The 13,191-nt window shown below is 47.4% G+C and overlaps 6 protein-coding genes across 6 annotated transcripts; 5 read left to right on the top strand and 1 right to left on the bottom strand.

Moving 5' to 3' along the window:
* Positions 1-347: 347 nt before the first annotated feature.
* DEU56DRAFT_694690 (uncharacterized protein) lies at positions 348-623 on the top strand (the record flags this gene model as incomplete). Its single annotated transcript, XM_041347201.1, has 1 exon — positions 348-623. A coding segment is annotated over one exon (276 nt), but the record flags the coding sequence as incomplete, so codon positions are not given.
* Positions 624-2,143: 1,520 nt separating this feature from the next.
* On the top strand, positions 2,144-2,572 carry DEU56DRAFT_742023 (uncharacterized protein; the record flags this gene model as incomplete). The annotated part of the gene is made up of 1 exon (XM_041348899.1): positions 2,144-2,572. A coding segment is annotated over one exon (429 nt), but the record flags the coding sequence as incomplete, so codon positions are not given.
* A 778-nt stretch (positions 2,573-3,350) lies between these two features.
* Positions 3,351-4,142, top strand: DEU56DRAFT_742033 (uncharacterized protein; the record flags this gene model as incomplete). The annotated part of the gene is made up of 4 exons (XM_041348901.1): positions 3,351-3,491; positions 3,541-3,636; positions 3,698-3,957; positions 4,019-4,142. The coding sequence occupies 4 exons, from the start codon at positions 3,351-3,353 to the stop codon at positions 4,140-4,142; spliced, it is 621 nt and encodes a 206-aa protein (XP_041205543.1).
* A 372-nt stretch (positions 4,143-4,514) lies between these two features.
* On the bottom strand, positions 4,515-4,905 carry DEU56DRAFT_915527 (uncharacterized protein; the record flags this gene model as incomplete). Its single annotated transcript, XM_041357750.1, has 2 exons — positions 4,515-4,672; positions 4,731-4,905. The coding sequence occupies 2 exons, from the start codon at positions 4,903-4,905 to the stop codon at positions 4,515-4,517; spliced, it is 333 nt and encodes a 110-aa protein (XP_041205542.1).
* Positions 4,906-8,787: 3,882 nt separating this feature from the next.
* On the top strand, positions 8,788-9,124 carry DEU56DRAFT_915525 (uncharacterized protein; the record flags this gene model as incomplete). Its single annotated transcript, XM_041357749.1, has 2 exons — positions 8,788-8,874; positions 8,924-9,124. The coding sequence occupies 2 exons, from the start codon at positions 8,788-8,790 to the stop codon at positions 9,122-9,124; spliced, it is 288 nt and encodes a 95-aa protein (XP_041205541.1).
* Positions 9,125-9,683: 559 nt separating this feature from the next.
* On the top strand, positions 9,684-10,904 carry DEU56DRAFT_915524 (uncharacterized protein; the record flags this gene model as incomplete). Its single annotated transcript, XM_041357748.1, has 2 exons — positions 9,684-10,515; positions 10,696-10,904. The coding sequence occupies 2 exons, from the start codon at positions 9,684-9,686 to the stop codon at positions 10,902-10,904; spliced, it is 1,041 nt and encodes a 346-aa protein (XP_041205540.1).
* Positions 10,905-13,191: the final 2,287 nt, after the last annotated feature.

Raw genomic sequence — 13,191 nt, 5'->3', positions numbered from 1 at the left:
TTCGGTCATTGCTGTGAACGGGGACAAGGTCGCCATCGAAAAATATGCCATTTTGCGTGGCAATGGACAGCTGCCTGCTGAGGTGAGGATTTTACTTTTGCCATGCTGCTGTTATCTTATGCGCTTTTAGATGTCTATCGGAAAGATTGTCGAAATCATTGTTTCAGAATCTAGCCCTCGTGTCGCAAGTCATGTTGTTATCCGGCCTCTTCATTTTCTACCTGATATCCACCCCCAGTTGCGATTACCTCAGTTGCAACTTGCTGATGAAGAACACTTACTATTGCCCTCGGTAAGAGCAGCCCATTCTTCATTCTTTGCAAGCAGCTAATTTGCATATACTTCAGAACATTTTGTCTGCTGTAAACATACAGCATGCCTGCGCATCATCGAGCTGCGGCGAGTTTGTATCTGTCAACATACAACAAGAACGCACTGAGACGACAAAGACCAAGACATCACTTGTGCATAAAAACGCGAGCCATTTTGTTTTAAATGCCCACTCACTGCACAATTACGCCCTCATATCACAGGTCATCCCCCAACCCCTTCGCATGGCAATGAGCCTCCCTTTTTTGCCAAACTCACGAGAGGTACGGTTAAAAGCGGCAAGGACTGTCAGAGCAAAGAAGGCTGGAACCACAGACACAGCTGAATGTACTGGAAGCGCCCCTCCAGTATTTGATTGTGCTACCCGTAAGCCCAAGCAAGGTGGGAAGGATAAGAAGGCGCAGAAAGTAGCTGCGGGTCCCTCCTTTCAACCTCCTATGCATTCATCCCTAGCACCACAACCAGCGGTCCATCCAATTGCACATTCAGCATTCTCTATCCCCCCAACGCCAGTACATGTACCCGCTTCCCATCATCCTCCGATGCCAGCATATGCAGGCACCTACCATCACCCAATGTACCCAGCGCCATATGTATTCCCCTCTGTATTCCAAGGCCCCCTTATGTACCCACTTCCTTCCCCTACAAATACTCATTTTCACGCGGGACTTTGAATAAAATTTATTCTTTTGATGCACGATAAACCGATTAAAAGCGATGAGAACCGATGAAAACTGGTGAAAGCTATTTATAGAATAGGGTGGAAACAGCGAGGGAATACATACGATGTTGGGCTGAGACCAACAAACTTTACTCACAATTCACCGCAAACTGTCTCGCTGCAACATGACTGCTCATATCGACATCCACGCATTCTATGTCAAAAAGGCTACCGTGGCTTCTTATCGGGTTGGGGAGACAATCACCAACATCGGCCAGCTCAGAGCCTGTCTCCAGCATCAAGCTCGACTCAAGTTCGATAAAGAATGGTTACAAGTACCTGACCTTCATCCTGATCCTGATTCCGTTCTTCTCGCTACAAGTAAGTGTTTTTCTGTTAAATCAAAACGAAAATTCATTCACGCCACCTCCAGATGTGCATGGTACCTCCATGCTCGAGGATAACCTAATGACAATCCAGAGCGTGTGTGATTCGGCAGATCACATTCTTGTGATCATTCCCTCCAAGCAGCTATCACCCTCTGTTGCTCCCTCGCTTGCGGCAACCGCGACCCAATCCTTGGCGAGCCCCGCCCACATGAAAAGTCAGGAGCTGATCAACTTAGTTGTATCGATGAATGACGCACTTTGAATCAAGGAAAATATGAGGGTTGAACAACAGGTTGACTTTCATGCGACCCTGCAGTCATTTCAACGTGATCAGCTGCGGAGGGAGGAGGACGCGAAACTAAATTTTCAGCGATACGCCAAGGAGGTGGAGCGGCAGCTGAAGGACACTCAACATCAATGCAACATCCTCAAGCAAGAGCATACCCTTGACCAATCGCGCATCAAATTCCTGGAGGACAGACAACAAGAGGACAGACAACGCATCAAGGACCTGGAAGATAAGCAACAGCAGGACAGCTCACGGATTCAGGACCTTGAGAGTTCGCTTCTCGAGGAGAAGAAGCTTCGGGCGGAGGAGAAGGAAGCTAGTGATAAGGAGAAGGAAGCTAGCGAGAAAGAGAAATCGTACATGCTAATGAGGATCGAGGAGATTGAAGATGAGCACATCGAAACCGCTGGTGGGTTAGTGGTGCGGTAAGTATCAACTATCTAATGCAATTATGATGCTTGAATTATTGGCTAGGATACCAAACTCATGGATCGCATTTTACTCCGCCACTTACTTGATCTCGCGCAAGCGAAGCTAGCAGTCGCGTCTGGACTTCCCAGAAACAACAAGACCTTCCGCATTACACAGTCATTCCTCTGGAGAGAGGCACTGTCTTCCTCCCAGACAACCCCTGAGCGCGTGCAAGCTGCCAAGAAATTATTGAATGCACCAGGGTTGTCTCTTGATGCCGCCACGAAAAGATTCGCCTTATCCGACAGCGGGATGAACATCGTGGTCCAGAGACCATCGGTGATTTGTGACATGGGAGACAGCGCAGCCCACCCCAAGCATGTATCAAGGGAGGCATTTAAGAAAATAATTTCGCGACACGCTGTCACCGGAAATCACGACGGACTTCATGCTATCTTAGAACTTGTTGATCCTGTAACTCAGTCCACCTGATTTCACATCACGCGCTCACAATGTTGTATTACTTTCTTTTACCCCAAGTTACAAGTACGATTACGCAGATTCAAATTTACCAATATCAGTTGTACTTATTGCCAATGGATTTTCGGTCACGTGCAACGCATCACGTTCGGGCTGACTCTGACACCGTCTCTGTTCAGTGTGTTCATCGCGCAGTGCTGGGTATGAGCTACCTCAGTCAATTCCGACTCCAACAGGCACCTGTATCATTGTTCCCCCGGGCTGCTACATCTAGCCTGCCGTCATCCCCACTTGCGGCACGAACACCACTTCGGTCAGTCACACGAGGCGAGGTCAGACGACGGATCAAATCTACAGAGTCAGAGGCTGAGACCAAGCGGCTCAAGACTTGCGCTACAGACGTTTGCAGGACCAATGGGTTACCTGATGATGCGCTAGAAGAATTTGCTACAGTAAGTCTAAATCATCAGGATGTACAGTATAAGTGTACTAAGATTCATCCATCCATGCAGAAACCCGAAAAGGAGATGCTACTAAACATCATGGGGCATCTCATTGCCCTAGACAAGCGAAAGGCGAGAGATGATGCTCGTGAGCTCATTAGCTCGGCGGAATTCAAGGTACAGGTCTGACTCTCATATATTTACTATTCTTACATTGCTTCAAGCAATCACTCACCGACAGGCTTCGCGCTTGCCTATTGTCTCCGAATCTCTCAGGATATGTGATGCACTTGTCTCAGAACCTCTTCGTGAGTTTTTTTATTCTTATCTGACAAATAAAGATTAACATGTTCCAGGAATTCGTAAAGAAACACCCTTCTGTATTCAAGATACCCCTCGCCGCCCTGCAGGATCTCGAACTTATGAATAAGTTGGACTCGATGATTAAGGAACTGCTTATGCAGCAGCGCGGAAGCATGAAACAAAAGGTTTGTCGATTCCTGAGCTGCTATGATATTTTTAACGTTTTGAACACAGATCGTTACTTCCGCTGATAGAGGATCAAATATCCATGCGCTCTGTCGGTCATTATCAGGTAACTGCACCGAGATTACTTCAGCACACTGGTCTCGTGTGGCCTTTCTGGCAAGTTGATTCACAAACCCCGCCATGTCTTCCACTCACTCTAATCTAGCGTTCTTCACTGATCCAATTCCGGACTGTCGTTGCAGAGAGCGCAAAGTCCCAAGAGGAAGTCACTTTGAACAGCAACCATGAACACGTGCCAGCAGATATGGAAGGTGACGAGGCCGATTCCAGCCCTTCAACAGTCACACAGTGCACTTGGACGTTTAATCAATACTGGAGCTATATTGATGTTCTTTTGGGTGAGCTCAGGGATGACGCTAAGAAGAATACATCTACGACACAGGCAGCTGAAGAATTCGTTAAACAGTGTGTTTCACTGCTTCTTGAATTTTGTGCGTTAATTTGATCTCATCATTGATTTGTATAGATTTTTCACAGAGGTCCTCCAAGCTGACTTACGAAAATACCCGAGTACAACGTCCCTCGCTCCATCCCTCGACTCCGTGACTGTGGACTGGCAAAAGACAATTCATAGCAAACTTATTTGGTGATTCTTATGTTATGTCCTACTATACTTTAGATACACCATGATAATAATGATGGATTGCTCCCATATTTTTTACCGTCGCTGGAAGTTTATGTTCTGATATATATATAGTTGAGTTTTAATGTCACCATGGTATACATGCAATGGTGATGAAGTGTCGATGGGACCTGATATTAACCTTACTCTCATGTTACCGCGCTAACATTGTGGTATTATTTTGCTCCCTTGGTTGCTCATCCCTTGTGCAGACCTTGTGCAAAGGTTGGCTCGGCTGTCAGCAATACCCAGGAAGGCCGGTGTCGAGGTTATATTTAATTTATGGTCTATGCAACATTTCCGGAAATCCTTCCGTCAACCATAACCCTATGTGCATGTGTCACAATCCTATTTTTGGGTCATGACAATGTTTGTGACAATTCTCAGTGTAGTAGTGGTCAGATATGGACACGCTAAAGATGGTAGCGGCCGTGAAAGGAACGTACATATGAGCTTGAGGATCGAACAATATGACACTATGGTCTGGAGCTATGATGCCTGCGAAGTCCATTAGTATCAATACTCAGCTGTTCGGAATCAAAAACACGAGACATACCTTGAATGTCAGATATCAAAATCTCAGATGTGGAGTCAACAAGAACATGGTGCGAGTAAGCATCCACCACATGGCCAATCATGTCCTTGTTGAGTTGCTCATTACCAGAAAACTTCACCTCACGATACAAAGCACCCGAAGGAAGGAGTGGTGTTGCAAGGAAGACATCGTACATGAGACTTCGATTGTCATCACACCCCCATGTGACCGTGACATGCCATGTCGATTCGACATTCCGACACTTAGGCCTGCCGACCCCCCCATCTTCTTCTAACTCCCAAGTCAAGCTCCCGCATTTCATCGCATATGCCCTCTGCCGCATGAAGTTGCACTCATTTGTGACCTTCACTGCTCTCGTCCTTCTCCAGCAATTGAAAGCACGCTTCCCCACTGCTCAGGGATCTTCGGACCACACACAATTTGTATTTTGCACGCGAATCAGGCTCAAGAAAATCCATTCCAGCTCGATCACAATCAACGGGTGCACCTGCTTGGACCCAAAGTCTCCTTGAACATCACAACTAGGCAATGGCATGGGTAACCCGTGGGTATCCACGAGCTTACCCGGACCCATACCCACCGCTTACCCGTACCCATGGCCCAAGGGTCAGCTCGGGTACGGGTTTCGACAAGGGTACATGTGGGTATCATGGGTATATAACCCATGGCGGGTAACCCATGACCCATGCATTGCAACTCGAATAGAAACTCGAATAGACACTGTAGTAGGTACAAACAATATACTAACTAAATCTTAATGGCATCCCAGCCATCAAGCAGCTTCGATTCCTCACCCTCGACATCCTCTAGCACAGCAACAGCTTTCACATCATTGTCGTGTACCAATCCCAGCTTGCTCCAAATGCCGACGCACAATAAGGCTCGAATGGTTTGTGAAGATAGCTGGCTCCGAACGTGAGATAGCAGAAGACGTCCTCGGCTGAAAATATGTTCAACGTCGACAGACGTAGCTGAGTTGATAGTGTTAGTATTTAAGTGTGGGGCATAAGCAAGAAGTTAGTTGAACGTACCGGGAATTGTTAGATAGTCGAGCGCCATGCGGGAGAGACGTGGATATGTTTTTCGGTGCTCATGCCACCATGTAATCACATTTGGGACGTGCTCGCACTCGGTGGCAAGGTATGATGCAAGCTCGTCAGTGACTGTGCGCTTCGGAGCTGCAAGAGCAGGTAATTGATCGAATATATTGTCTTTTTTTGATGCCTGTAAAATCATATCTGGTCAGCGCTAAAGCATACTAGTCAATTAACTTACCTTTCGAAGCTGTGATCCATGGTCATCACCTTTGGACTCTTCATTGAGTGGATCAATGGGCATATCAGCATACGAGAAGTCGAACTCCTCGCGCACGAGGTTGGAGGTTGTCTGGATCCAGTCCTGCTCCCATCCAGCATTCTTGAAGTAGGTGAGTTTGTGCCGGGGATGAAGCACTTCAAAATGTATTGTTAGTATAGAATTGAATATAAAACAAAACAGAGACATACCCATTGCGATACGGTATGTCTGAGACGTGTCAGTAAGTGAATAGTACCTATCTAATGTCTTCTTGCCCACTGCGAGAGAAGCGCGAATGGCGCTATTCAAATGCTTGTCAAAAGAGTGAGTTGTGAGTGACTCGTCAATGTGATCAATGGCTGGAATAACGGTAGCGAGATTTGGTGTTGAGCGTGAAAAGTATGTTGTGGCATCTTTCAAGATCTGTGCCTGGCGTGAGTAAACTCAAACCGAAGACTGCACAACTCACCTCTAAGATATTGCGCAACTGTCTAGCTATTGTCCACTCTCATTCACTGAGCTCGAAGTCCCGCAACCCGAACTTGTGGTCGCCAGTGAAGTTGTCAAGTGCCTGCCGGTACTCCACCGCAAAGTCCAGCATATCATAGGTAGAATTCCACCTCGTCGATACGTCGCGAGGCATGATACGGACCGCTAATTCCAGCTCTGGTAGAAGTGCCTTCCACACAGGCAATAGGAGTGTGGATGAGTGCACAATCTTGAAGGCGAGCTTGCGAAGCTGGTGCACGATGAATGCGTGAGTGATTAGTCATCACTGGTTTAGGCTTACCTTCACAAGGACGAGCTTCACAGGCCGCAGTGTCTTGTGTAGTTCAGCACGCTCGTGTGCTGTCAGGTTTGCGACTTCATCAACCCACCCATCCATATCGTCTATATCAGCGTCCTCTGGATTACCCTCGCCTCTTTCTGCAATGGTGCGTGCATCATCATTTTTGGACCCATTTGCAAGTTCTTGCAACAACCGCTCGTCCTGATCTTTGTCATCCAGGACATCCATGGCTTCAGGCATCAGCCAGTCATCTTCCAAACTTGCCTGTGCATGTTTAGGTACGTCGAACTGTTTGATTATCGACTGCGCAACAAGATTGACGATATGTAGGAAGCATCGTGTTCGGTTCACTGCACCGCTGAACGAATCCACTCGCTTGGCGAGTTCTGTTGTCAGCGTGTCGTTCGAGCTGGCATTATCAGCCGTCAAACTCAACATCTACAAGTTACTTGGTAAGTATTGTCCTTGTCCATTTGTTTGTTTGTTTGTGCTCACCTTCTTTGATATACCAAACTCTTTTAGGATCTTTTCAAAGGCCACTGCAAGATTTTCGCCGGAGTGTGACTGAATATCAGACGGTTAATGAGTTTTCTAGGTATGTATTAGATTATCTTGCCTCTGCCACCTCCACTATGTCTAGAATCATGGCTAACGGCTCTCCGTTTTGCTCTAGATGTACTGATACTGCCACGAATGCCTTGTGGTTTGGCGAAGTCCACGCATCGGTGGCGAAATTCAATTGTCCATCATATTCCTGGTAATATATGAGATTTAGTTTAAGTATAGTGAGGGTACTGAACTTGTAGCATCTTAGCAATTCGTTGTCATGTGTGAACGAACACGAGCTTGACGTCGCGCGAGACCGTCGATGGAGAAGGTATGTAGTACTCAGGCCTACCCGTTTTCATTAACGACTGAAAGCCACGATCTTTGACGATCGTGAATGGTCGCAGGCTTTCAGCTACCCAGCGGACGATCTCTGCTCTGTTGCCACCATCAACCTCAACATCAGCACAATCACAACACGAGTACGTACTTCGTTTCTGTTCTTGTGTGTTGCTGGTGCGAATATGTGACCTTGCCTTTCCCAGTGCGTTCGAACGATGCTGTGATAGAGCCGTCTTTTTCCCCAGAGATAATGGTATGTGCCTCTTGAGCATTTTTTGTTCCATCAGCGAGCTTAACAGTCTCTTCACCCCAACAGATCTTAGCGTGCTTCCGCATATTACTGGTCGACTTCGCATCCTTCTTGTCAAGGTAACAACGGACCCCTTTCTTGCAGCTCGTTGCTGCGCACTTGAATTCGTGGAAGCGGCGGCCCTCATGGTACCCAATTTCCGGAATCGGGTGATAGAATCCATACACAGGTGAGTTCCAGTCCCCCTTCAAATGTTCTATGCTCAAATGTTAACTAAATCATCACCTTGCTTATGTATACAGGCATACCAAGTTCAGTTTCCGAATTGTCATCAACATCCTCATGTTCGGAGGAGACCTCAACAACTTCGTTATCACTGTGAAGAGCCTCTTCCTCTTCCTCGGTCCGGACGACTGCTCGATGGCTTTGCGTCGAAGGAGTTGGCGAGTCTTCGGAATCTGATGCCACGGTCATGGGACGCTTCCCCGACCTTTTGGAGGTAAGTTCATGACTTGCCTTGCGTTTTATGATCTGTTTGACATTTGATAAGAATTCTCGTGCCTTTTCGGTGGGCTTGCACTGTCTTTTGTCTGCCATTGATCCGAAGTATGAAATTTTCTCAGGTAGAAGTAGTTCTTAGATTAGAAGTATTTCCTTAATAGATTTGGGTGGCAAATCCTCATTCAAGGTTTGTGATGATGTGCCATATAAGGGTAAAACTGTACAGTTGAATTGCCTTCATGTTCAAATGTTCTCGAGCTAAATACCCACCAACCCATACTCAGGGGTATGGGTATTTGAAGGGTCAACAAGCTGAGACCCCTACCCAACCCATGAGTACCCCTACCCATGACCCACATGGGTATCCCAAACCCATGCTATTGCCTAATCACAACTTGAGCCCAGACTTCGCGCCTGAGGTAAGCCATGCTTTATCTCTTTAGACAACCTTCTTATGTATTCCTCAAGACTTGGAACATTTCATCCACGCAAGACTCGCCGCCACCTCTCTCATCCTACATCTCCCGTCCAACTTCGATCCAGAAACTTTCAGCAGCAATGCCTGTTCATACGAATCTTAGTGACATGTCAAAAACCGAAACTTCTAGTCATCCGTCTGAGCGTGTCCCAAACAATGCTCAACGATGGCGACTCAATGGTTCGGGCTAGCTTGTCGATCCAGACACATCGCTCAACTGGGATCTTGCCATGGATCTTGCCAGGCTGAAGCTCGGCGCTGTCGGCAACCTTCCAGACGACATACAAGGCCGACTAGGGACTTCACCTCAGTCCAAGCTAGGTGCTGCTGCTGTGGCGCCATTCAATGATGCGAGTCCGCTATGTGTGTGTGTAGTGTGCTGTCTGTGTATTTAAAATAGTTGCACATACATATCAGCCACTGTATATGATGATCCAGGCATAACAATCTAATAGGTATTATGCTAATTAGATCAATTATCGAAAATTTGGATAATACAGATAATTTGAACAAATTTAGGGCGGGAGGGTTTTCCTGATGGGGACTCTAGGTGTGAGGCACGAACGCCACAGAGCCGAGTCTCGTGCCGAGTCGGAGTCTGAAGTATGGCGTCATTGACGACGCGCATCTCCTTTCCCCCCTGTCGTCCTCCTCCTCTGCACTCAGCGGTTCAGAAGCTCTGCTGCATCCTGCTGCTCGTGTCCTCTCCCTCGGACTCCTGGTGCTCTAGGTGCTGCTTCTCTCTCGCATATGAGCAGTTCCTCTCGTCGCAACCCTCCTCGTTCCTCTTCCTCTCGCCCCAATCCTCCTTGCTCTTCACGCCCTGCGTCGTCACTATCTCCCCCCAGATCCATGGATTTCCGCTCCCGCTCCCCATCCCCGGCTCCTTCTTCAGACCCAGGGTCCCCCACCGACAGGCAGGATGAGCTTGAAGCCGCGCTAATTGCTGCTCGCACTGTGCCAAAACTGGTCTTGGACCCTCCAACTTCTCCGAAGACAGGCTCACGGCGCCCACGCCTCCCCACTTCCCCTCCACAGATGTTAGATTCTGAGGTTGCCTCACCCTCTCGCCCATCTGCAAAGCGTCCACGAGGTGGCAGCGCGGCTAAGAAAGGGAAAGGGAAAGAGAAAGCTCCAATCAAACCCGAGCCTGCTAAGAAGCTCTATCCGTTATCTCACTTGCCAAAACCAGCTCCCAGTTTCTGGGCTTCTTTGGCGGCTTCCTCTGCTTCCTCCGCTTCGGCGTTTAGTGGATCACCTTCAATCTCCTCACCCTCAGTCTCTCCGGCTCCAGCCCTTCCTTCTCCAGCCTTTCCTTCCATCCCCGCCATTCCTTCCCCTCTGCTCTCAGCCTTTTCGGGACCTACGGCCTTTGCACCCGCACCGTCTCCATCACCAGCGGCCCCTTCATCATCAGCACCTTCAGCAGCTCCTTCATCAGCACCTCCAGCAGCTCCTTCATCAACTCCCACCGTCGTCAGCTCGGCCCCTCCCCTATCAGCAGACCAGGTTCTATCTATTCTCCAGCATCCTCTGTTCAATGCCTTGCTGGCCAATCATCCAGCGGCAGTTCCTGGACTTGGTGAGTACCCTTCCCTCCTCTCGTTCCTCTTTCCTTCCCTTTCGGGGATCTTCCTCGTTCGAAGTTCGCACTTAGCGTTCTTCTCGAGTTTTTCTTGCTTATCCTGCCAGTTCGCCGTGCGGCTCCCTTCCTTTTTGTGGTCATGCGACTAAGTTCCTCTGCCAGTTCATGCTCCTGCAGACCTCCTTCCTGCTCCTTCGGTGGGCCTTAAAGCATGTGTTCACGGTCTTCCACCTGCGGACCCGGCTATGCAACTAGATCCAAATAATCTAATCGACCATGGCCTGGTAGTCCATATCCTAAAGGAAGGCTGGCAGACTTATTTTCCAATTAATAGTCTGTTGGCTGACCTAACCCGCGCTGTCTTCTTACTTGAGGGTCTTATATAAAATCAGTGTAAAATGTAGTGACAATCACAACTACACTTTGATAAGACTAGAAGTTGCCAGCTCCTCAAGTTCACGGTCAACAGATTTTCTACTTCTCGGTTGATAACGTGTTGTTCGTGGGTGGTCAAAGAGTAAACAAGTTACCTCCTTGTTTGAAGAAACTATATAAACTGTGTCTGTGGATTTGTTGTGTCTGAAAAAAAATGATAGGTATGTTTCACCCTAGTAGGTCGTGTTTCAACCTATGAAAGTTTGTCTCAACTTTGTCATGTTCTCCTGTTTCGTATCTCCCTTCCTGTAAAAGAGAGAGGTCTTTGTTAAGTGTACGTAGAGCTTGGCTCAGTAAAGTAGTGATGAGTAACTTAGTTATCTGGACAGCCTACCTGTGGGCTCTTTAACCTGAAGTTACTTTGTTGAAATGATAGTACTTGCACTCTCACTATGTCTTGCCTTGATCTCACTCTCAGATTAGTGGGATAGGTTTAAAGTGTAAGTTTGTCTTAGTCTTACTTCAAGGCACTTGGTTTGCCTGCACTTTGACTATGTCTTGCCTGATCACTCTCAGATTAGTGATATTAGGTTTAAAGTGGGAAGTTATATTATGCATGGGTGTAAAATGGGCTCCTTTTATACCTTTTTGGAGGCCAGATTACTAAGCATGATTCATCACATGGATTGGTAAGAATGTGCTTACAAATCCTACCATTTGGTGTGCTGAGTCAGCCTTTTTACTAAGTACATTATAAATACACTGTTATCTTACAAAGCATGATGAATCAAAGGTATGAGTCATCTCATGGATTGGTAAGGTGTGCTTACAAACCAAGCCTTTTGGTGAGCTGAGTCATCCTGATTACTAAGAAGATTATAAATACAGTTGCAAGTCTTACAAACCATGACGAATCAGTGACAAAACACGATGAGTCAGGCTGAATCCTTACAAATCACCTTATTCCCCAGTCACATGACCTGATTACAAACATGATCAGTCAGCTAGGGAGAAAGTCTGATGAATAAGCCAAGAAAAATAGAAAGAAATGGAAGGTCACAGAACAAAATAGAAATACATAGAAATCCCCGTGTATAATACGAGAAATGAAACACGAGAAATGAGGCTTCAGAAAACAGACTGATGAATCAATGAAAAATGATAGAATCACTTGGTGATATGGTAGAGTACAGTTCATTATACCTTCCTTATCTTTTGTATAGCACACATGTCATGGTATGGACTGCATACCATGCATGACAGCGCGACGCTGCATTACGCAAAAGCGCCGACGGAATTCGACATTGCAAATGAACCTTCTATCTCATACCCTGATTTCTGCGAAGCTGCTCGCATGCTGCCTATCCTCATTGGACATCACTTGAACTTGCCTTTTAAAGCTGAGATTGCCGAGTCCTTTCGAAGACATTATGAAGGGGTCCTTCGCGCCCACGACTTTCAACACAACTTTGCAGCCTATGTGCACTACGACATTATGATTCGTCAACACTGGGTGAATAACTCGGCCGATTTCAATCCTGGCATTTTCCAGCCGTGTATCTTCTCGCACTGTCTAGATCTTGTAAAGACAGAGTCTGAGTCTGCCCTCGTCTCGCGAATTGCTTCGTTAGAGGCTCAGGTCACTCGTAACCAATCCTTTCGTGCCCCGGCAAAAGCCTCCTCTTCCTTGCCCCCCTCAGAGAGACCAATTACCAAGGCCCCTTCTGAAATTATCGGCATCTGCTGGTTCTGTGCAGGGAAACATTCCCCCCGCGACTGCAAAGCCTCTTCCAACGCCTTCATCACGAAACATGGTGACGGGAAGTGGCGCTCCTCTGCAAACGAGCTGCTTTGCTTCCTGTTCAACGGCGTCAAGGGCTGTTCCAAGCGCCCCTGCCCATTCGCTCATAAATGCTCCATCTGTGGCGAGGAGTCAGCAGGCCACAACGCCCAGTCTCATGCCCCCTCCACGTCTTGATTTGCTTCCCATTGTCACCCCTCTCTTATGGGACAAATGGGAAGAGCTTCTTGATGCTTATGGTCTTCTTGATACGTTTTATGATGTTCCGATCGGCCTTCGCGACGGCTTTCGTCTTGGTGTTTCTTCTTCCATTATTGCTACCTTCTCTCCTCCTAATCATTCTTCGGCTCTCGAACACGCCGACTTCATTAATTCCCAGATTGAAAAAGAACTTGCAGCAGGCAGATATTCCATTGGGTACGATCCTGCAGATTTCGAACGGCTCTTCGGCCCTTATCGCACGGCGCCTTTAGGCGTTGTCGTTACTCCAAAAAAGA

The sequence above is a fragment of the Suillus clintonianus genome (assembly GCF_016758775.1).
Source record: "Suillus clintonianus strain FC179 chromosome Unknown DEU56scaffold_69, whole genome shotgun sequence".
NCBI lineage: Eukaryota > Fungi > Basidiomycota > Agaricomycetes > Boletales > Suillaceae > Suillus > Suillus clintonianus.
This window is presented reverse-complemented; position numbering and strand designations above follow the sequence as displayed.